The sequence below is a fragment of the Fundulus heteroclitus genome, chromosome 15, assembly GCF_011125445.2.
Source record: "Fundulus heteroclitus isolate FHET01 chromosome 15, MU-UCD_Fhet_4.1, whole genome shotgun sequence".
Taxonomy (NCBI): domain Eukaryota; kingdom Metazoa; phylum Chordata; class Actinopteri; order Cyprinodontiformes; family Fundulidae; genus Fundulus; species Fundulus heteroclitus.
The window spans coordinates 31,262,869-31,285,566 of NC_046375.1; the positions used below are offsets into that span (position 1 = coordinate 31,262,869).

A 22,698-nucleotide genomic window follows, 5' to 3' on the forward strand; every position below is an offset into this window, starting at 1 on the left:
AGCTACCAGTCTCTTCTTCGACTTAAAAGAGAAACAAAGCCTATTCCTGAAGAAGCCAATTTTCAGTCTGAGTTTTTTAAGCAATTGTTCAACATGAGGTTTAAAATTTAGATTTTCATCAATTAAAATTCCTAAATATTTAAAAGATTGAACCCTTTCTATTTCTGACCCATGCAAAGTGATAAGAGGATAGCTATTTTGCAATTTTGTCTTTTTTCTTGAAAATAGCATCATTTTACTTTTATTTGAATTTAAAAGAAGATCTAATTTTAAAAGCCTGTACTGAACCAAATTAAAAGCAATCTGTAACGTAAAGACACACGCACTAGGGTTTTTTCCAAAACTGTAAAAAATCATGTCATCAGCATAAAAATGGTAGTTAGTGTCTATAAGAGCCTGACCAACATTGTTCACATAGATAGTAAATAGTAGAGGCCCCAAAACGGAGGCTTGGGGCACTCCTTTAGTTAGTGACAATGAATTAGAACAAATTTTATCTGATTTGACACATTGAGATCGATCAGTCAGATAATTACTGAACCATCCAATGGCTTGTTTAGAGAGTCCAATTTTGGTCAATCTCTCTTCAAGTAAATTGTGGTTGACAGTGTCGAACGCTTTTGATAAATCAATGAAAAGTGCAGCACAATGTTGTTTATTGTCAAGAGCTGCCAAGATATCATTCATCACTTTCAAAGTCGCTGTGATAGTACTATGACCTTTTCTAAAACCTGACTGAAATTTACACAACAGATTATTGGAGTACAGATATTCTTTCAACTGTTCATTGATTAAAGATTCTAAAACCTTTGATAGGATGCAGAGCTTTGATATAGGCCGATAGCTATTTAAAATTGCTGGATCGCCACCTTTGAATAATGGGGTAACAAAAGCAGACTTCCAAATTTTGGGAATTTGCGTAGTGCTCAGACTTAAGTTAAAAATGTAAGTCAAGGGTTGAGTTATGTAGTCTGCTGATATTTTTAAAAAGTAGGGATCAATTAGGTCAGGTCCTTGAGATTTTCAAGCATCTAATGATTTCAATGCATTATAGACCTGACACAACGTAAAAGGCTGAAAACTGAATTTTGACACATCAGAGTCTGGTTCAGGTGTTACAGGCGTAGTTGACACGTTAGAGGGTTTGGAGGATATAAAGTGTTGATTAAAACAATTTAACATTTCGACTTTATCATAAATATTTGTTGAGTTATGAACAATAAAATTTGGCAAAGTCTGTGAGTTATGTTCAACAGTCAAAGTTTTAATTGTTTTCCAAAACTTTTTAGGGTCATTGAGACTTTCAGTTGTGGCTGATAAGTAGAATTCGGACTTTGAATTTTTTATTTGAGTGGTACTTTTATTTCTCAATTTTCTGAAAATATCCCAGTCGCGTTTAAGATGGGTTTTCCTTGCCTTTGTCCATGCTAAATTTCTCTCATGTAAAGCATTAGCCAGTTCTGATGTGAACCAAGGGTTATCTCTTCCTTTAATTCTAATTTTTTTAAAGGGGGCATGCTTATTAACAACAGCCATAAAACACTCATAGAAAAATGACCAAGCTGTTTCAACATCAGGAATTAGGTAAATTCTCTCCCATTGGCACTTGCATAGGTCATGGTAGAAGGCTTGTTCATTGAGATGTTTTAAATCTCTTTTTATCATAATACGTGGTTTCTTCTTGTCCATTTTGGTGTTTCTAACAGTGGCTACAAGACAGTGGTCACTGAGATCATTGCAAAAAAAAACCCAGTGGAGGAATATTTTTGTGGGGCATTTGTTAATATCAAATCTATCAGTGTGGACTTTGAGGGATACTTGTTGTTTTGGCGGGTGGGGGACTCAATTAATTGTGTTAGGTTGAAATGATCACACAGGGATTTAAAATCTTCTGAAGTTGGACTAAGCCAATCCCAGTTCAGATCTCCAATTAGTATAGTCTCAATTGAGTCAAGCTTAAGCAGGAGATCCTTTAGTGATTGAAGTGCATTTTGGGTGGCTGAAGGTGGCCTATAGCATCCTACAACATTTACATGCAAGCCTTTAGAAATTTCAATGTTAAGTGCTACCAGTTCAAATTGTTTATAGAAAGATTCAGCCTGAAGTAATTTTACATTGAAGGATGAGTTTATATAGATGGCAACCCCACCACCTTTAGATGGCCTATCGACACGATACATTTGAAAGCTATTTATGCAAACATCATTGTCAGATATAGATTTTTTTAGCCAAGTTTCTGAGATAACCACTATATCAGCTTTTGTTGATTTTACCCAAATCCGTACTTGATCAATTTTAGGCAATAAACTTCGGACATTGAGATGAATAATTTTAAGGCCAGATAAGGACTTAAAGTCAGATGGAGTCTGAGCCTCTGGGCCAGGGTTTGGCTGTATGTTTCCAGACATTAAAAGCAGCATAAGAATTAATCGTCTTTGTTTTCCGAAAGTATGAGATTTAACATTTTTGGACGAGACTTCAATCGAAAGTAACATAATAGAGGTTTCATTCAGTGAAAAATAATCATGCAACATTGAAAGACTAAGAAGTTGATTTATGACCAAACGTTTTGAGACAAACATATTTTTACATTTTGAAACTGGTATTCTGTACATTGGAGCAGTTGATTTGTTATGATCATATGTCGCATCAACCTGAATTTGTTCAGAGATATGAGCATTCAGTTTCTGTCCAACATTTTTGTGATTATTGTGAAAACAGCAAATAAGCAAAAAGCACAATAATACACGTGAAAAATGCATGTTTAAATGATAAGTCATACCAGTTGAAAGCTGCGTGTTTAGTATGGTGAAAAATGCAGTTTGCTAGCAGATCAAGTGCAGGATTGGAGAAGCAGGTAGTAGCCAAGCAGTGCAGGCCCAGGATGGAGGAGTAGCTACCAGCCAAGCAGAGCAGGCAGTGCAGGCCCAGGATGGAGGAGTAGTCACCAGCCAGGCAGAGTAGGCAGTGTAGGCCCAGGATGGAGGAGTAGCTACCAGCCAGGTAGAGTAGGCAGTGCAGGCCCAGGATGGAGGAGTAGTCACCAGCCAGGCAGAGTAGGCAGTGCAGGCCCAGGATGGAGGAGTAGCTATCAGCCAGGCAGAGTAGGCAGTGCAGGCCCAGGATGGAGGAGTAGTCACCAGCCAGGCAGAGTAGGCAGTGTAGGCCCAGGATGGAGGAGTAGCTACCAGCCAGGTAGAGTAGGCAGTGCAGGCCCAGGATAGAGGAGTAGCTACCAGCCAGGCAGAGCAGGCAGTGCAGGCCCAGGATGGAGGAGTAGTCACCAGCCAGGCAGAGTAGGCAGTACAGGCCCAGGACGGAGGAGTAGTCACCAGCCAGGCAGAGTAGGCAGTGCAGGCCCAGGATGGAGGAGTAGTCACCAGCCAGGCAGTGCAGGCCCAGGATGGAGGAGTAGTCACCAGCCAGGCAGAGTAGGCAGTGCAGGCCCAGGATGGAGGAGTAGTCACCAGCCAGGCAGAGTAGGCAGTGCAGGCCCAGGATGGAGGAGTAGTCACCAGCCAAACAGAGTCTTAGCGTAAAGGAGGACTTTAAGTATCTAAAATTTCAAGTCTTATTGCCAAGTGATGGTAAAATGGAACGGGAGATGGACAGAGGAATTCGGGCTTCACCTGCAGTAATGCAGGCACTGATCTGGTCTGTTGTGACGAAGAAAGAGATGAGTCAGGTCCATCTATATTCCAACTCTTATTTATGATTATGAGATATGGATCATCCCCAGAAAAAAAGGGAGATCCTGGATGCTAGCAGCTGAATGGAGTATCCTCTGTAGGGGGGCTGGACTCAGCCTTTGAGATAAGGCGAGGAGCTCAATCTTGAGCTCAAAGTAGAGTCGCTGCTTCAGGTATTTGATCAGGATGCCCCCTGGGCACCACCTTTGGAGGTTTTACAGGCCCCTCACACCTGGAGGAGACCCCAGGTAAGACCCAGAACTTGCAGGAGCTATTATATATCCTGAGTGGGAAAGCCTCAGGATTGAGCTGGAGCATGTCGCCAGGGTGGATAGACGTCTGGGGATCCACACAGACAGCAACTATGGTGGCGACCGTTTTAGCTAAAGAGTCATTACCCAATAAGAGTATTCAGATGGAGCCTAAGAGTGCCTTAGCAGGGAAGATAGTGGAAACAGAGAGAACTAATTGGCTGATCCACTGCCTAAACAGTGGAGGAATGTGTTCATAAACTTCTAGAACAATCATTCACTTATTAATACTGAGAAAGTTTTGTTAAGTTTTATCATCTTGAGACACATTTCTTAATCCGGTCTCATCAGTTAACTTCTCTCCTTTGATTAGAGGACTGCATTTGGTTGTTTTTTTCCTTTGTACTATCAACCAATCACAGCTCTCAGAAGACAGCACCACACCCAGCAACAGGGTCAACCACATCTCCTCACTATGATCAAAAATTCTCACGGCTCTTTACTCAGAGTTGCACTCAGCAGCATCTAAATCACCCTGAAGCTAAGACTCCTAGGTAGGAATTTGTAGGCTAAGGTCGGAGCTCTCTGAGAGGAGTCTGAGAATCTGAGAATACAGACACTGGTCTACTACTGCAAAGAATCAGTAGCTGATGGTAAAATGCCATCTCAGCAGAAAGAACCAAAATGATATGAACTGAAATGATAGGTAATCACACATGAAAAAAACAAATTATCGGATTTTTTTTCTATTCAGGTAATTTATTATTGCATATTAATGATTTATTGATTTCCATTGTCATTGTCCACAGTCCTGTGTTACATCCTTCTGTCCTACATCTTTGCTACACGAGTTGTAGAGGATCACTTAATGTCCAACCATGCATGAATTGACACAAATAAAGCAGTTATTTGATCCACAGACCTAAAAAAAAAACTATGTGCATGAAGGAATCCAATCAGATGCTGCAAATTACATTTAAACTATAAATGAAGTGAAAGGTGAGGTGTGTGCTCATGGGTACAGAAGTCCTCTGGGCTTCTGGCCTGGGCCTCAAAGTGGGGATTTTTGGTTCACTTCTTCATGATCGAAGACAACTCCAGAATCATGCTCTGAAAGAAAAAGCACAATCTGTGGGAAGTCCATTGTTATCCACTAAGGAGACATTACTCTGTTCTCTGGACCACCCAGGATATTTGTGTTTAAATATTTTTTTTTTCTTTCATTTCAACCTTAAAGCTATGAATGCATGGTTACTGTACAATTAAATTTTTTTTTCAAGTTAAGACCATAGAAGAGACGTTTAATCACAATCCACAGCTCCTTATTGTTTGTGCCAAATTTGCCTTTTGGCACAAACATTCACACACACGGTGATGGAGGGTGGATGATTTGGGCAGGGCCTCCGAATCAACATAGACATTATACATATTTATACCAAAATATTCCAGAGTCCAGGCAGTGTAAGATCATTTGTCCAGTACTTAAAACATCACCAGTGAACCTAAATATAGCAGAATGACTAAAAAAGAAAAATAATTTGACTTGTAGAATTAGGATGAGAGATGCCATATTTCTAAACTCATTTTCCAGAATCCAGGTGGAAATCCATACTGGAAAGCCAGATGAGATCTAACCAGCTCAGGGACTATTCAACGGGGAATACCCACCATTAAAAACTAAAAACTGAGTCTCCAAAAAATCCCTGTCAGTTCAAGCAGATTCTAGTTTAAATCTCTGTACACTTGTCCATATTTTCTCAAATGAATATTGTTCCTGGGACAACACCCCACGGTGTGCATGTCACAGCTGAACTAACCCTGTTGCTGATCAACTCTGCCAGGAGGCTTTTTTGGCTAAATTACCATTTTCTTTATGGATCACATAGCTCTCACTAGAAACAGCCTGTTTTCTTGGGGTCACCCATGGAAGTTGTCTTGTTTTATGGGCAGTTATACCCTCTTTATAAAATTATACATAGCAGTGCAGTTTTGGACTGCTTGGTTTGTTACAGTTAGTTTTAATGGCAGGTCTTTGCTTCTGTGCTGCTGTTTATCTACAGCTGCATTCAATAAGACCTTGAGTAAAGTTTTTTTTTATCATTTTCGCCTGCCACATAAAACCTTTCTTTTTAGCAGGAATATCTGTAGTTAAACTTGTCTCAATAATGATGTTTCTAACAGGAAATGCCCTGATTTAAAAGCCGGGACTTTGGCATTGGCTGGGAACGAAGAATGGAAAGTGTTAACCCTGATTGGACCCTACCAGCTCATCCCATGGTGATCCAGCAGAGAGCAGCACAACCCTGGAAACACTCCCACCCTGTAACCCTATCTCCTGTTCCACTGAGTCTACTATTGAAATGTGTTTGGTGGACAGGAATGTTAAACCTAACAGGGGATGCTGTGATTTCATCTAGAAGGTATAATGTTCTTACCATGGACATCCTCCTACCAGAGGCTGGGGGAGGTGGGGTCATCACTGGGCTTTCTCCTTGGTTGAAGTGCTGGCCCTCAGTATCTGTTCCACTCTGAGAGGCACCACTATCAGATGGACTGGCAAGCTTGGCCTCCGACAGTCCTCGGGACATAAAGCTGCACTTCCTGGCTGTGGGATAGTGGTCACTCTCTGGAGAATCACTCATGTCGCTGAGCTCCTTGCTCACATTGACTTTGCTCTGCTTCCTCTGAGGGTTCCTCAGGGCAGCTGGGATCTCCATGTGGCTGGCCACTAGCGTAGCTCGAGGTCCTGAATAGCGAGGCTTGCCCGAACTCTGAGGTCCATTTGACTCATCACTGCTGAACGAGGGTTTCCTGTTTTCCAGTGTGTGCCGCCGCTCCACAGCCCCAAGTTGCTGCAAACGCTGGATGTCACCTTGGCTCGGCCGGTACGTCTGCGCACGATGCTGCTGTGAGACATCCATCCCCCCTGGATTCTGACAAGCTGCCGGAACCAAACTATGAGGGTGAACATCTCCATGAGAATCCTTGCGAGGATCTGATGCGATCTGCGTCAGCTCAAGCAGCCTTTGCGGCGAGGAGTTAGTGAGAACACAAATTTGTTGCACTATGGAATTTTTCTTTGACCTGCAAACACTGTCATCGTCTCCATATTTGTACCCATATAAGCTTTGCTTGATCTTTTTCACCCCCAGATGGAAAATCTCCAGAAGGTTGAGGAACAAAGACACTCCAGCAATGACCAGCATGAAAACCATGAAAATGTTTTTCTCTGTAGGCCTTGAAACAAAACAGTCGACGCTGTTGGGGCAAGGCAGCCTTTCACACTTGTACAGAGGGGACAGTCCAATGCCATAAAGAGCACACTGGCCAATGATGAAGCCCACCTCCACCACAGATCTGGTCAGGATATGAAAGACATATGTGCGAAGCAAAGATCCTCTTAGCGGTGCTTTCCTTACTTTCTTCTGCTCATCTAATTTCCTGAGCTCCCGCTCGATCCTCTTGTGGTCCTCCTGGTCAGGGTCGGTCCCCTCCAGCTCAGCCTTCAGACAGGCCTTCTTTTTATGCCGCTCTTTATCAAGGGTTCTCAGACGGTACAAAGCGTGCCCCATGTAGACCAGTGAGGGAGAGGATACGAAGATGATCTGCAGGACCCAGTAACGTATCATGGAGATAGGGAAAGCCTGGTCGTAGCAGACATTCTTGCAGCCGGGCTGCTCCGTGTTGCAGACGAACTCGCTTTGCTCGTCATCCCAGACGTCTTCAGCAGCAACACCAAGGACAAGCATTCGGAAAATAAAGAGGATGGTGAGCCAGATCTTCCCCACAATGGTAGAATGAATGTGGACTTCTTCTAAGATGCTGCCCAACAAGTTCCAGTCCCCCATCTTCTCTCACATTGTTAGTAGCTGTGAGTGAATTAGGAAAATAATGCAGTTTGTAAGATTTTTATCTAAATGTTTTAAACATTGAATAAAAAATGCACTTACAGGTCTTCTAGCGCCCTTGCTTCTTGTATTTTATCATAACGTTGTTATAGAAAAGATGATCCATCTGCCGAGACATCCGGGCTCATTGGCGGTCCCTTGAAGACTGCTGAAAGCCCACTGTGCGCTATGACTCCCACTGTTTCAATGCTGCTGCTAACTAGGACTCCAGTTTGAACCTATTGATCCACCTCATGAGCCTATAATACCCTGAGGTCAGTTTCACCCTGCCACACTTTTATCAGGACACTAAACAGGAAACATTGCTGACTAAGGTGTCAATACACAGCGTTGTCCAAAGCTTTCAGCTTTCCTTAATGATATTTCTGGGTCACCTCAACATGATTAAAACAATGCAGAAAAAAACGCAATTTGTCTATTTCGTTGGATCTTGAATGTAAGAAGAATGAGTTGGAGGTTGTAGGCGTTTCTATGCAGAGTAGGAACTCTGCACACAGAGCAGAAAGGATAGGGACCGAAAGCCCGAGCACTGTCAGCGAAGGTCACTCTTCACAAAAAGATAGATAGATAAACTACTAGCAATGCATGGTAGTAGTAGTTAGCAGGGTATTGGGGTATTTTTCTACCTCTTGTACTTTGTTTTTCAACTAGCACTATGATTTATACACAGTTTTTCCACTTAGACCCTTGGCATATGGAGGATACAGGAGATGACTGTTACAAGTAGAACTTTCTGGAAGTTTTTAATTAAAATAAATCTCTATAATATACTGAATATACCTTGGCCAAACAGCTGCAAAGCTTTGAATGCTGATTTAAAGTAAGCTGCTACTGGACTCTATAGCAGTGGCGATGTGTTCTCTAAAATGGCGAAATACCGACACCTGCCTGATTTCACCTTGTCATGTATTTAGTTTAGTGTAGAGGGGATTATTGCATGGTGCTCACTCAGTATTAAAGCACAGCCTACCAGGACACTTTGGAGATTTCATACCCAAAACAAGGTGCATAAAGAGCAAGTCTGGTGTGGCAGAACTTTACTGGCCTGTTCCGTGTCCTGACCTGTGTTTGATCTCATAAATGTTTCCAGAAAGATTCATATCAAATGTCTAGACAAAACAGTCTTAAACAGTTTAGAAGATTTGAAACTGCTTCAGCTGTGAAGGGTGGACTGACACGTCAGACGCCTGGGATTAAGAATGGAAAGTCCGTTCATTTGACAGACAAGTGAATACTTGCAATATGGTGTATGTGACTTGACAAAGATTCCTGGATAGGTGTCGAAATGATTTCAGAGAAACTGAAAGTGCGGCTGTTTCCGGTCATATAATGGCTCATTATAAAGAGAAAAGACAACATAATCAAAAGCCTGGATATCTGATAGCTGCATAAATAAATACAACTTTATTTTCAAGAAAATGTTATGTACAGTAGGAAGAATAATGCATTCGGTTTTGATTTACACAATGAGAAGATTTCAACTTAATGCCATTAAGGCACAGAGAAACAGCTTGTATGAAGACAGTCTGCTGACATGGATGGACATGTAAACAGTTTATGTAATCAGCAAAGAAAATGCTGCCTTTAAACCCAGAAACACCAACATTAGTTAGCGAGACTAACGTCACACAAAGATTGGTTGCAAAAAAGACCAGAGCTGTCGATTTGACAGCAGGTAATGTATTGCTGGATTACCCTTCAAGTTGTTACCAGAGGGAATGCACAAAGTTTGCGAACTAGAAGAAAAATATGAGGATGTCCTGAGCTGAAACGTGGTTTTTAAGACATTTTACAACTGGTTTTGAGGAAGACTAGGACATTGTTGAAAATTGTACAAAGTGCTAATATTGAAAAAGGAATTTGTAGATCCTGCCATGGGTTTTCAGTAAAAGGTGATCATAACAAAAAACAAAAAAAAACAATTCCAGTTGCTTAAAAAATTAACACAAAAATAAAACCCATTTCAATGTGTCAAATACTCAGACATTCCTCTTAAGGTTTCTTTTTTTTATTAAAGCCATGTGTTAGTTCAATAAACAGGAAATAATCTATTAAAAGGAAGCAATTGTGCTTCCTGTTAAGTCTTGAGATGTTTACGGAGAGCAGCATCAATGTTGGAACCAACACATCAGGACTCTCCAGAACCTCCAACGAATGAGCCACTTGAGTTTTGCTGCAGTGCAGTGGATCACATTACACAGGTCTGGTTGGGAAGATTTTTTTCCATTGAAATAAAAATCAAAGGGAAAAATCAAGTATCCATTTCCTCTTGCTTCTTAAAAAGCTTCATGAGCTGGTAAAACCTGTGAGCAACCTGAAAGAAATAAACAAGTAATTAGTACGAAAGTAAATGTCATCAAATCTTTACTTAAACAACCGTCTCTTAATCTAGATGACTGAATTAATTACAGACCTATATCTAATCTTCTTATCTAAAATTTTTGAGAAAATAGTTGTTAATCAAGTATGTGAACATTTACACAGTAATGACTGTTGGAAGAGTTTCATTCAGGCATCAGAGCTCATCACAACACAGCTCTGGTGAAGGTCACTAATGATATTCTCATGGCCTCAGATAATGGACGTGTGTCAGTACTTGTCCCGTTAGATCTCAGTGCTGCATTTGACACAGTTGATCACAATATTCTCCTAGAAAGACTAGAATGTACTGTAGGGATTAAGGGAAAAGCATTAGGCTGGTTTAAATATGGACAGATTCCAGTTTGTTCGTGTTAATAATAAATCTTTTTCAAATTCTAGGGTCACTTGTGGAGTACCACAGGGTTCAGTCTTTGGGCCAATTCTATTTATTATATACATGCTTCCTATTGGTACAATTATCAGACAGCACCAGATTAATTTCCACTGTTATGCTGATGACACTCAGCTATATAAGCAGGCTCTGCCATTACAGTCTCTCACATACAAAGTATTCCTGGATCAATGTGTGTTTCTGTGCTTTTTGTGTGTCTGCTCTGTCTTCTCTAACCCTCAGTTGGTCGAGGCAGATGACCGATCACACTGAGCCTGATTCTGCTGGAGGTTTTTCCTTCCTGTTAAAGGGGAGATTCCTTTCCACTGTCACTTCATTCATACTTATCAGTATGAGGGATTGCTGCAAAGTAAATGACACAATGCATGTGAATCCATGCTGATTCAGGAGGAGTGAATTCTGCAAGTCAAAGGCTACGTTCACTCTGCAGGTCTTGATGCTCAATTACGATTTTTTGCTGAAATGTTCATACTATTAAATACGACTTCTGTCTGAAGGGTTCAAGAACGCAAAGCAACCCACATGCACAGATAACAGAAGGAGACACAGAGCAGCTTACTGTTTGCGGAAGTAATGTGGAATGTAATGGTTTCTAGAAGTGTTCAATACATTTTGTTTAAAAAGAACCCGTGGATACCAGCCAACAACCAGCAATCTCTATAGTTATGCTGCTATACTCTTAGGCTACTGGAGGACATCAGGGTTGACTTCCGTACAGCTCCGACCAACTCTAATAAAAAATGCCGCCAAACTCGCTAGAAATCTCTCATCTACCCAGCCGATCAGTACTTGACCGTGAACGCCTGTTGGAGTTACGGTCATGTAGTGTTTTTGGACTTTTAACTACTACTACGCTCGACTGTTTACGTGGCTTCGGCGTACTACGGGTACCAGTCCCCGAGGCCTGTGAGGCGGCGGACTCTACGAGCAGCTCACGTCGGTGGAGAGCAAAGTGAAAGCGGTGTAGCCGGCCGAAGCAGCGCGGCTGCCGCGGAGGCTTAGCAGCTAAGCTAAAGGCTAACTCATTCAGATCGCTGCTCCCGTCCATCTGGCTTTCCAACGTCCGCTCACTGGACAACAAAATAGACCATCTATAACTCGAGCTCTCTGCAAAGAGGGAGTTTAGAGAATGCTGCGCTCTGATTCTGACCAAGACATGGCTCAACTCAACAATCCCAGACCAAGCCGTTAGCCTGGAGGGGCTAGCTACTTTCCGTGCCGTCAGAAACAAAGAACTCAGTGGTAAGACCCAAGGAGGCGGACTCTGCGTTTACATCAATAACACCTGGTGTAAAAATGCTTGAATAATCACAAGTTTTTGCTCTCCGGACATCGAGACCCTGATTATTAGCTGCAGACCTTTTTATCTGTCTAGAAAGTTCACTGTTATTATCACAGCGGTTTATGTTCCTCTGAGCGCTAATACAAAAGAGGCCATGAGTGTCCTCTATCAGACTATCTCTGAGCTGCAATCTGCACACACGGAAGGCGTTTTCATCATTGCTGGGGATTTTAACCAGGCAAATATGAAAACTGTTCTCCCTCATTTTTACCAACATGTGGATTTTGCAACTTGGGGAGAGAACACTCTAGACCTGGTTTACACCAACATAAAAGGCGCATTCAGGGCAGCACCCCGCCCCAAAATGGGCTCTTCAGTCTATCTGTTATGCTAACTCCTGCATACAAGCCTCTGCTGATCAGAGCTAAACCTGTAGTGAGGCAGGTGAGGGTGTGGACTGAGGGAGCAATGGAGGCGCTCCAGGACTGTTTTGAGTGCACTGACTGGGACATGTTCAAAGCTGCAGCAACTTATGAGGACAAGATTGACATTGATGAGTACCCATGACTGTGTCAGCCTACATCAACAAATGCATTGAGGACGTCAGCACCACAAAGACCATCATCATCCGAGCAAGCCAACGACCATGGATTACTGTTGAGGTCCGTCAAGCACTAAAGCATGGAACTCAGCCTTCAAGTCTGGTGACAAGGAGGCACTGAGGACATCGAGAGCCAACTTGAACCGTGCCATCAGGTTAGCGAAGCGGAACCACAGTCAGAAAATCCAGGAGCTTTTCCATGACGCCAGCAACACCAGGAGCATATGGAAAGGCATACAGGCGATCACTGAATACAACACGCCCTACCCCCCGGTGGGTGAAGTTGATGCTGACTTCCTTAAGGGACTAAATAACTTCTTTGGGAGGTTTGAGACACTAAACAGCACTCCAACTGTGAAAGCTGTTCCCCATCAGGAAGAGGAGGTGCTCTGCCTTGACACTGCCGACGTGTGGAAGACTTTGAGGAGAGTCAACCCGCGGAAGGCACCAGGTCCCGACAACATACCTGGGCGGGTGCTCAAGGAGTGTGCAGGCCAGCTGGCTGGTGTTCTCACAGACATTTTTAACACCTCGCTGGACCAAGCCTCAGTGCCAGCATGCTTTAAGCCTGCCTCCATCATTCCGGTGCCGAAGAAACCTCAAGTCACCGTTTCAATGACTACTAGCCTGTTGCACTGACTCCCGACGGAACCGCTCCACTGAGGACGCCATCTCCTCTGCTCTTTACCTGAGCCTGGCACACCTGGAGGAGAACACACACGTGCGGATGCTGTTCCTGGACTTCAGTTCGGCGTTTAACACCATCATCCCACAGCACCTGGTGGGAAAACTGGAACATCTGGGCTTCAGCACACTCCTTCGCAACTGGCTGCTAGACTTCCTCACCAACAGACCTCAGTCACTCTAGGTCGGACAGAACACCTCCGATGTCATCACCCTCAGCACGGGCTCCCCTCAGGGCTGCGTTCTGAGCCCCCTGCTGTTCACCTGATGACACACAACTGCATCCTCAGGTTCACCACCAATCACATTGTGAAGTTTGCTGACGACACAACGGTGGTGGGCCTGATCAGAGACGACAACGACCAGGACTACAGAGAGGAGGTAGAGCAGCTGGTGGGCTGGTGCAGAGAAAACAGCCTGATCCTGAACGTGGAGAAGACGAAGGAGATCATCGTCGACTTCAGGAAGAACCAGCCTCACCACACTCCACTGCTCAACAGCTCAGCTGTAGAGGTAGTCAGCAGCACCAAATTGTGCACGTGACTGCACCCCAGGGGGGTGGTGCACATCACGGACAACCTCAGCTGGTTTGTGAACACCACGTCACTGGTGAAGAGGGCACAGAAGCGCTTGTACTTCCTGAGGAGGATGAGGAGAGCCCACCTGCCCCCGCCCATCCTCACGACCTTCTACAGAAGCACCATAGAGAGCATTCTGACCAGCTGTCTCTCTGTGTGGTGTGGAGGCGGCAGTGCCTCTGACTGGACGAACGTGAGGAGAGTGATGAGGACAGAAGAAGGGATCATCAGGGCTCCTCTTCCCTCCATAAAAGACATTTCATCTCAGCGCTGCGTGTCCCGAGCCCGCAACATCATCAGGGACCCCTCACACCCCCACCATGGACTGTTCTCCCTGCTGCCCTCTGGGAAGAGGTTCCGCAGCATCCGCTGCAGGTCCACCAGGTTCTGCAAAAGCTTTTTCCCTGCTGCCATCAGACTGTTGAACTGCTGAACTATAATCCATAAACACTCATTGCATCAACACATCATTGCATCTCCATCTAGCATCACAAATGCATTTAAAAACTCCTAGTTTTTAAATGCATTCTTGCACAAAATGCCCTTTGCACAATCAAATTCTGTACATACAAATGGTTTTAAAAATACTCACCTGTACACTGTGACTTCTCCTGCATTGTTTACATTTCAATTGTTTACTTTTGAATCACTGCTGCACCTTATACTGTATTTTAAATCTACTGTAATTTACAAGCTGTATTCTTGCACAAATGCCCTTTGCATAATCAATTCTGCACATACAAATGGTTTTAAATATACTCACCTGTACACTGTGACTTCTCCTGCATTGTCTACATTTAAATTGTTTACTTTTAAATCATTGCTGCACCCTATACTGTAATTTAATTTTACTGCAATTTACAAGCTGTATGCAATGAAATTTCGTTCTGTACGCACTCTGTGCATACAAAATGACAAATAACGTTGTCTAAGTCTAAGTCTATTTTTCTCACTCTACTGATTTCTACTGTTCTCCAGTCTACTGTTCTCTAGTTTTGCATTGCATTGCATTGAAATTACTATTGTCATTTCAGCTTTTAACTTTTTGCTCTCTTTTTCTTCATAGTAGGTACACCTGGTCTGACGTTCTGTTAACTGTGACATCATCCAAGGAAGACAGATCACCCGCTATTACCATCTAATGTAGAACAGATTACTGGATCAATGAGTGATTCTGTGCTTTTTGTCTGTCTTGTTGTGCTCTGTCTTCTGTAACCCCCAGTCGGTCGAGGCAGATGACCGTTCATACTGAGCCCGGTTCTGCTGGAGGTTTTTCCTTTCCATTAATGGGGAGTTTTTCTTTCCACTGTCGCTTAATGCTTGCTCAGTATGAGGGATTGCTGCAAAGCCACGGACAATGCAGACGACTCTCCCTGTAGCTCTACGCTTCTCCAGGAGTGAATGCTGCTTGTCGGGACTTTGAAGCAATCAACTGGTTCCCTTATATAGGACATTTTTGACCAATCTGTATGATGTGATTGAATTTGACTTTGTAAAGTGCCTTGAGATGACATGTTTCATGAATTGGTGCTATATAAATAAAATAGAATTGAATTGAAAATCTCTGCTTGTTATTATTAGAAAGCTGCTGAGCAATGGGAATATCACCATAGCATTAAGTATCGGTCAAACTGTTTAATACATACACTTATTTGCAGGTTTCACTTTATGTTCTACAAGAATTGATTCATTTCTAATTCAACAAGCTATTCTATTGAATAAGGATATTCTGATTAATTAAAAAGTGGTTATTCTCTTGTTTTAAATAGTCCCTTTTTAAAACATTTTTATCTACAGGGAATTTTTGTTCCTTGTAGATAATGTAGAGAAAAGTCTAAATTAAATCGCAATCGTAATTTTGGTTGAAACATATTGCAATTTAGATTTTTGGCTAAATCGCACAACCCTATTTTCTTTACCAACCAAAAACAATTTGAAGTTGACTGGATTGTTTGATGACCAGGTTCAATTGCAATGTATGTAACTGACTTGGTCTAATTGACATTTCTTTGTAGAGTACCTTGAAACAACAGCAGCCGTAAATTAGCAGAATATGAATAAACTAAATTGAAGAGTTAAGATTCACTCACCTGGCTTGATGGCTTGTTTAGTTTCTCCGACAGTGTAGAGAACGTCTCCCGTGAAGCTCCTTTGGTCTTCAGGTACATCAGAATAGCTCGATCTTCATCTCTGAGGAGGGCACGACAGAGAGGCTGAGCATCACACCCTTATACTTTACTTGCTTGGATGCTTTCTTTACCCAGTATCACTGCAAACTGTTTACAGGTTATGAGTACAATGGAACAATGGAGGAACTTACAAACAAGAATGACCAAAAGTCTGGGTTGATTTCAAAGAGAAACGCAAATTTTCCTCAGTGCTTATGCTGAAAAAGAGCTTCCATCCCCTATGCTGACAGGGTCTCCAAGGAGGCGCCCTCCTGCAGTGGTCAGTAGGGTACAGGCGGGGTAAACAGCACACAGATCACAAGTCTATCTAGCAACAAAGATAACCCCGAGCATCATCTTAATAAGACTGTTGTACAGCAACAGAGTGTCTTCAGAAGCTTCTCCAGATAGACTACTACAGGAGATCCTTCCTGCCTGCACCCATCACCATATGCAACAACTTGTTGAAGAGACTCCTATGAGTTACACCAGCATTTAATTTCCCTTTTGGGATTAACAAAGATTAATAAACGGATAAAAACTTGTCTAAGGATGCCCATCCAACTCCATCAAGTCATTAATTTCTCAGCAGTTCCTCTTCTTCTGAGTAAGCATGGAGACGATGGAGAGAAGGACCTCCTTTTTACCAGGATGAATCCTCCAGCTCAGTACAAGTGACTATCTGTTGGGATCATCTGGGCCTTAGGACCGAGAAAATGGCCACTAATAACCACAGTTAAATATATAACACTAGATTTTAAAGGGCTTTACTTTGTTTGTCGGAATCCTTGATGGGCTTTTGAGCTGTTAGAAAATGCTTGAAAGCTGCAACCTTATAAATGACAAAACATTGAGAGGAAATTAGCAAAGCTAAAAATATCTCAATGTAGGAGTTTTTGTCGGAGACGTCATTAACTGTATCAAAAATCAAGAAGCTTTATTGTCATTATTTGTTACCACACCAACATGTTTGATGAGACAGACACCGGCTCAGAATGAAGGGCTATGAGTGGTGAGTAAGACTGGAAAGCGCTATATAAGTTCAGTTCATTTACAACTTACAACACATTACACCTAACAAGCCTACACAACAAGACATGTTCAAGTTTGCTTCCTGAAATCAGTTGATTGCACTGACCAACAACACTCCCTGAGAGGCTCAAAGTGTGCAAACAGTCCTCAGCATTTGATAGACACATTTCCAAATCAGAATCAGACAGCAGTCCATTTACTGATTATCTAGAGCAGGGGTTCCCAAACTTTTTTAGCTGCACACCCCCTTCAGTGTCACAACCGGCTTGGCGCAGGAAGAAAAAATTCTGTTGCAGTTCAACCATCATAACAAAAGTTGTGGGAATAAAATTGGAACATAATTTGAATGAAACTGCAATAAAGTTGCAAAATCCACAACACAATCCTGAGGATTTTGCAGATGCATCAGTGGCTCAGCCTGGAGCGAGAGAAAGAGACGCTCAGATCAGCCACACCTCCACAACCTGAAACGTCTCTGAAGCAAGGGATTAAACTGATGATCTACCTGTGTGTGTTTTCACTTAGTTTTTTGTGCACCAGCTTCTTAATTTGAGTCTGATTCACAATTTACGTTGCAAAATACAATCATGAAGAACTTTGATTTGTGTCCGATGATATATAGATGATATATATATATATATATATATAAATGAGAGAGAGAGAGAGAGAGAGAGAGAGAGAGAGAGAGAGAGAGAGAGAGAGAGAGAGAGAGAGAGAGAGAGAGAGAGAGAGAGAGAGAGAGAGAGAGAGTCGCGAAGCTCTCTCTCCTCCTCTCTCAGCCTCCTCCTCGCTTCTCTCTGAGAGAGAGAGAGAGAGAAAACCAGGCCAGAGTAACAATAACAGAGTGCTCCATAAATATGTTAATAATCAGAGAAATAAAAACTTTTACAGCGGCTACATTCAGCAGGTAAACACGCCCATGACAACACACCTCAGCTCCCCTCAGCCCCACCGCCGGTTTGTCCCTGTCTGAATATGCGCTAAAACCGCATCTGTAAAATGAACTGCGCCTGTCTGAATCTCAATGAAACGTATTGCAGCTCTGTGCGTGACCATAGTCAAAAAATCGCGGAGGCTGCAGCGGGAGTGGGCGAGTCATGTGCATCAGTGCTGGTAGAGGTTCAGAATCACCGCAACATCGAAAGAGAGACTGTGTCGATCAGTTTAAGATTGTAAAAACTTTCGGCCCGAATTCAATTGTCCCTCTACTGACGTACACGTCTCTTGCCTCCGATTCCCTGGTTTCAGCGAATTGAGCATATTTGCGACAATGAATGAAGTAGAGGGCACAAGCTGCTTCTTCTACGCATTGAAGCACAATGCGTAGAAGAAGATAAATTCATATTAAAATGAAGTGTAGAACAAGACTTTTTAAAATAAACAGATTTTAATGTCAATACATTTTATTTATTTATTAAATTTGCTGTTTTGATTTTAGTTTTCACAAAGGAAATGTTTATTTACACGTCTTTATGGTGTGGGGAAAAAAACACCGCCATTACAGATTTCAGCTCGCGTACCCCCTAGCCTAGTGGTAGCTCGCGCACCCACAGTTTGGGAATCCCTGATCTAGAGTACTGTGCAGCTGCATGGTGTATCAGAGTAAAGCTCCATCGTTTGATACACTCATGCCCAAAGGAAATACTGCGCAAAAAATGTTGAACTTCAAGTTACTACAACACCAAGCGACTACACATTTACATGTGAGAGAGAAATAATTGTCATTGTGTCAAGCTCCTGTGGAACCAGCTGTGTGATTATAACATGTAACAGACCATGGTATAGTGATTCTCAGCAGGAGGCGATAGCCCTCACAGCATTGGGAAAGAAGCCGTTTTAAAGTCTAATAATATTTGATTTAATCTACGACTATAAAATATCTGAAGACAACTTTAGAAATGGCTTTACTCCATTGTAATCATTTCACAACATTAAACAATGCTCCAACCTCCAATCACTGCTTACTGACCTGGTCCATGCCATCACCACCTCGCCCTTCTTTCTGACGATGTTCTTGGCAGACAGACTGCTGGGGGACAGAGCTGCAGGTGAAAGACTCTTGGACGGGGACGCCTCCTGCAGGCCATTCTCCTCCTTTTTAGACCTCTTGGTTTTCAGTTTCCCCTGCCGTTTTTTGCGTTTCCTGAGCTGTCCGCAGCCCCGCAGGGTTTTCTCAGATGAGCTGCTTGTGTCAATGGTGAGACTCTTTTCTGACTCTGATACATTCGAGTCATACAAATCTGCCTGTGCCACTCGGCTCTCTTTATTTGAGGCTGGGCTTAAAGGGGCGCTTGGAACACAGCTGCTGGAAGCAGCTCTTTTAGAGGAAACACTTGGCTTATGTGACTCAGATGGAAATGCTTTTTCTACCCTGGGCTGTGTCCTTCCACCATCTGTGACTGTTACATGGTGGGAACTTTGAGAACTGGTGTTTAAACTGGCATCTGAGGGAGCAGTTTGAGGCGAGGTTTTCTCAGACTGAGAGGAAACGGCTTGTCTTTGCTTGGGTGAATTGTTTGTAGGAATGCCTCTTTGTTCCTGGGTGTCTGATTTAAGGTCTGGCTGACAGACTCTTGGCCTTTCAGGAAGACAGGGCTTGTTCTCTGAAGGTAGAACCGTGCAGTGACTGATATTGTTTTGACATTCCTGGGCAGATGCATATGCTCCTTTACGTAGCCGATCTCGTTTTACCAGCGTCTGGCTTAAGCTCTCCTGGGCAATCAGCGTGGGTTCTGCAGCTACACTCATCTGACGAATCCTTACGACAAAGTGATCATTGGACTTCTCCATCACCAGCGCCTGCATGGGAACATCAGGCTTGAAGACTAAACCACTGGCAGGTGTTTCTGAGGCGGTGCTGTCTTTAGAGCTGCAGCTGGAGTTGTCCAGAGCCAGGTGAATGTCCTGCTCTGTGGCATCTTCCCCCTCCAGCAGGGCATCCTCACTTATGTGAGCATTGATGACGCTGTCTGGAGTGGACACCACTTGTATCCCAGTGCCTGCTGGCTGTAGGAAACTGAGGCTGCCGTCAGATTTAAGAGGAGACGGTATTGTTAGAGAGACTGCCAGGTCTTCGGCTAAAATAGAATATGATTTCTCTGCTGCAAGGCAGCCCTGCAGCAGCACTGCGTTTCCAGATGGAACCTCTAAGAGGCAACTTTCATCAAACAGGGCTGGGTTAAGGGGGATCTTATCTTTGGCACACGGGGATGACCTCTTTCGGGGGGAAATGCTAGACCAGGTAGAAATGAGTCTGGACGAAGCTTCAGACTTGGATGGTGACAGGAATTTCGATGGTGTGGAGAAGCCAAAAAATCTTTCTCCATCCTTCCTTGGAGTACCAACTGACCACGTGGTGCCGTCACCAGGCATCCCCGTGCTCTCCAATAAGTCAGATCCTTGAAGAAGACATTTGAATATTTCTCCCATCTGAGAATCTCTAACTAAATTGAATGTCAAACTGGAAGCTTGTTGTTCTGTGAGAAGCTCAAAGTCAGTTTTATCCAGCAAGGAGCCGTTCTGAGAGCTCACCAAAGAAGGTATTGTATTCTTCTCTGGAGATGGGAGGAGATTGCTGCAGGAAAGGAAATCGACCGTATCTTGTTTATTTGCCCGTTCTGGAGGATGAACACGAGAGGTGGAGTCTTCTTCTGTGTGTGACATCCGGATGTCTTTACCTCTGCTTCCAAGGCCGGTTCTGTAAGGGACCACAGCGCATGACTTGGTCCCATTAGGGCTGGAGTTATGGGAATTGGACTCGTTCTGTTTAGACAGTGGCTTTTTGACAGGAGTCTGCTGAAAGTCGGTTTCCTCTCCATTGGACCTTTTGACTTTAACAGGAGCCCTCACAGGTTGGCAGAGCCTCTTCAGTGTTGTGCGGATTTCCAAAAACAAGTAGTCCACTTGGTTATCTACAAAGTCCCACAGCTTTTGCTTTAGATTGACCGCTTGCTGTTCAAAAATGCGTTTGACAATGCCATTATTGAACACCTTGGTAAACACAGATGCAATCAGCATCCTCAACTTAGACTTCAGCTCCTCAGGCTCACTGCACATTTGGCCAAACTGAGCACCATCCACAAACTCTACAAAGGACTTCTGAAAATTGTCCATCACACCATAAAAGCTTTTCTTAGGGAATGTTTTGTGGAGCTTCATGTATTTCTTTCGCATCTCTGTGCGAACCAGCTTGAACGTCTCCATGATTTCCTCTATAGTTGAAAACGATGTTTTGCTAACTGCTGGGCAAACGCTCTTAAAACGACTTCTAGGACTGTGTGTGGAGAGGGCAGCTGAATCATGAGGCTCCTTGGAAACAACCCGGCCTTCTTCAGGTGGTTTTCTTAAAGATGTGATGCTTGGTTTATTCTTGACCGGTTCTGTTAACTTTGCCTTCTTGGTAGCAGGAACGTGAGAACTTGAAGCTGCCTCATCACTCTCGCTTAAAATCTCCCCTTCTTCCAGTTCCATGTCAATACGGCTTGAAGTCTGGTCAGACGCCATGTTCTGTGCCTCTCGATTAGCAGGAGAACCTGGATATTTGTTCTCCTTGTTAACGTCCAACTTCTTCAAGTTGTTCTCAACAGCAATGGTAGAAAAATCTGGATAGAGAAGAGAGACATTTTGAAGCCAATGACATTTAAGGCTAGGTCTTATATAATTAATTACAATAAGCATCACCGTTCAGGGCTTGTATTTGATCGTGGCGCACCGCCACAACTTCACAATGAATTCAAAGATATATTTAAAACAATGTAAAGCATATAACATTGTTATATTATATAGCAATATTATAGCTACTATATATTTGGGGACTTATTCTAATCATAATCAGTTTTAAATGTAGTTAAAATAAAGTTACTTTATTTTGAAAAGCAAACCCCTCCGACTGCTCTGTGTCTTGCTGTGAAGCTGCTAGTGTCTGAAGCTGGGCTGCCCTCGGTGGTGAAGGAAAACTAGAGACAACAGTCCAGTGTTTCCAACTTAGCAACTTTGCTATTATGTTTGGAGACTTTTCAGGCCCCTCAAGCAACTTTTATCCAATAAAAAGTGACTAGAAAGAAGTCTAGTGAGTATTCTCTGTGTTTTTGGCAATTTAGCAGCTATCTACCGTTACCGTGTCCCTGTCTCACAGTCACAGGCAGCTGCCTGTCCTGAAAGCCCTGCATGCAGTCAGAGCAAAGAGAGCAGCAAGGAGACCTGCTGTTTTCACACTGCAACTGCAAACACACAGCTGCTGATGTTTTCACCCTGCTGGATATAAATATAAGAAATGTTATTTTTTAATCTAGTCTTGTTTTTTCTGTGAAACTGTTGCACTAATTACCTGATTTACACACACCTTGAATCGCTTATTCACCTTGTTCAATGTGTATTCCTCTAATAATTATGGTTTTGGTCTTATTAGCTGTACATAGTCTGGATTCAAGCAATGTATAAAAATGAATCCATTATTTCATAAAGTAATGTTAAAATATTTTGCATTTCAATATTTTAACGACCACTGACGTCAGTTAAATGCCTTCAATGTTCACATTTTCCACATTTCTCAGCATCAGATTGTCCTTACAATTAAACTTCAATGTAATTAAAGGGGTTGGAATGAATTTGTCCTTGTCTATACCTTCAGTTTAGCAAGGTTAAGAGTGAGCTAGATAATTTTTCCTGTGAAATCTAGATCATCACAATCCAACAGGCTCCCTGTAACAGAACAATATGAGAGGTCAGTGTCA

The 22,698-nt window shown here is 42.9% G+C and overlaps 3 protein-coding genes across 7 annotated transcripts in view; all 3 read right to left on the bottom strand.

Moving 5' to 3' along the window:
* Positions 1-1,752: 1,752 nt before the first annotated feature.
* LOC118566233 lies at positions 1,753-3,691 on the bottom strand. Its single transcript, XM_036147668.1, has 3 exons — positions 3,630-3,691; positions 2,783-3,556; positions 1,753-2,654 (listed from the first exon to the last, which is right to left on the bottom strand). Exons 1-3 carry the CDS (start codon positions 3,689-3,691, stop codon positions 2,555-2,557), a joined length of 936 nt encoding a protein of 311 aa, XP_036003561.1. The 3' UTR covers positions 1,753-2,554.
* A 1,012-nt stretch (positions 3,692-4,703) lies between these two features.
* On the bottom strand, positions 4,704-8,122 carry cx52.6 (connexin 52.6). 2 transcript variants are annotated; one of them, XM_012853984.3, is made up of 3 exons: positions 7,891-8,122; positions 6,376-7,809; positions 4,704-5,050 (listed from the first exon to the last, which is right to left on the bottom strand). In XM_012853984.3, the coding sequence occupies exons 2-3, from the start codon at positions 7,786-7,788 to the stop codon at positions 5,012-5,014; spliced, it is 1,452 nt and encodes a 483-aa protein (XP_012709438.1). In that variant the 5' UTR covers positions 7,789-7,809; positions 7,891-8,122; the 3' UTR covers positions 4,704-5,011. The 2 variants fall into 2 exon arrangements, with proteins under 2 accessions (XP_012709438.1, XP_036003028.1); XM_036147135.1 differs by lacking the exon at positions 4,704-5,050 and having other exon boundaries at positions 5,085-7,809.
* Positions 8,123-9,233: 1,111 nt separating this feature from the next.
* Positions 9,234-22,698, bottom strand: part of casp8ap2 (caspase 8 associated protein 2) — a 33,210-nt gene continuing 19,745 nt past the window's right edge. For all 4 annotated transcript variants that reach the window (XM_021311404.2, XM_036147123.1, XM_036147125.1 and 1 more), the window contains exons 8-10: positions 18,936-21,567; positions 15,857-15,956; positions 9,234-10,162 (exon numbers count right to left, since the gene is read on the bottom strand). In XM_021311404.2, coding sequence (XP_021167079.2) covers positions 10,100-10,162; positions 15,857-15,956; positions 18,936-21,567 — 2,795 coding nt within the window. In that variant the 3' untranslated portion in view covers positions 9,234-10,099. The remainder of the gene's footprint in view (positions 10,163-15,856; positions 15,957-18,935; positions 21,568-22,698) is intronic.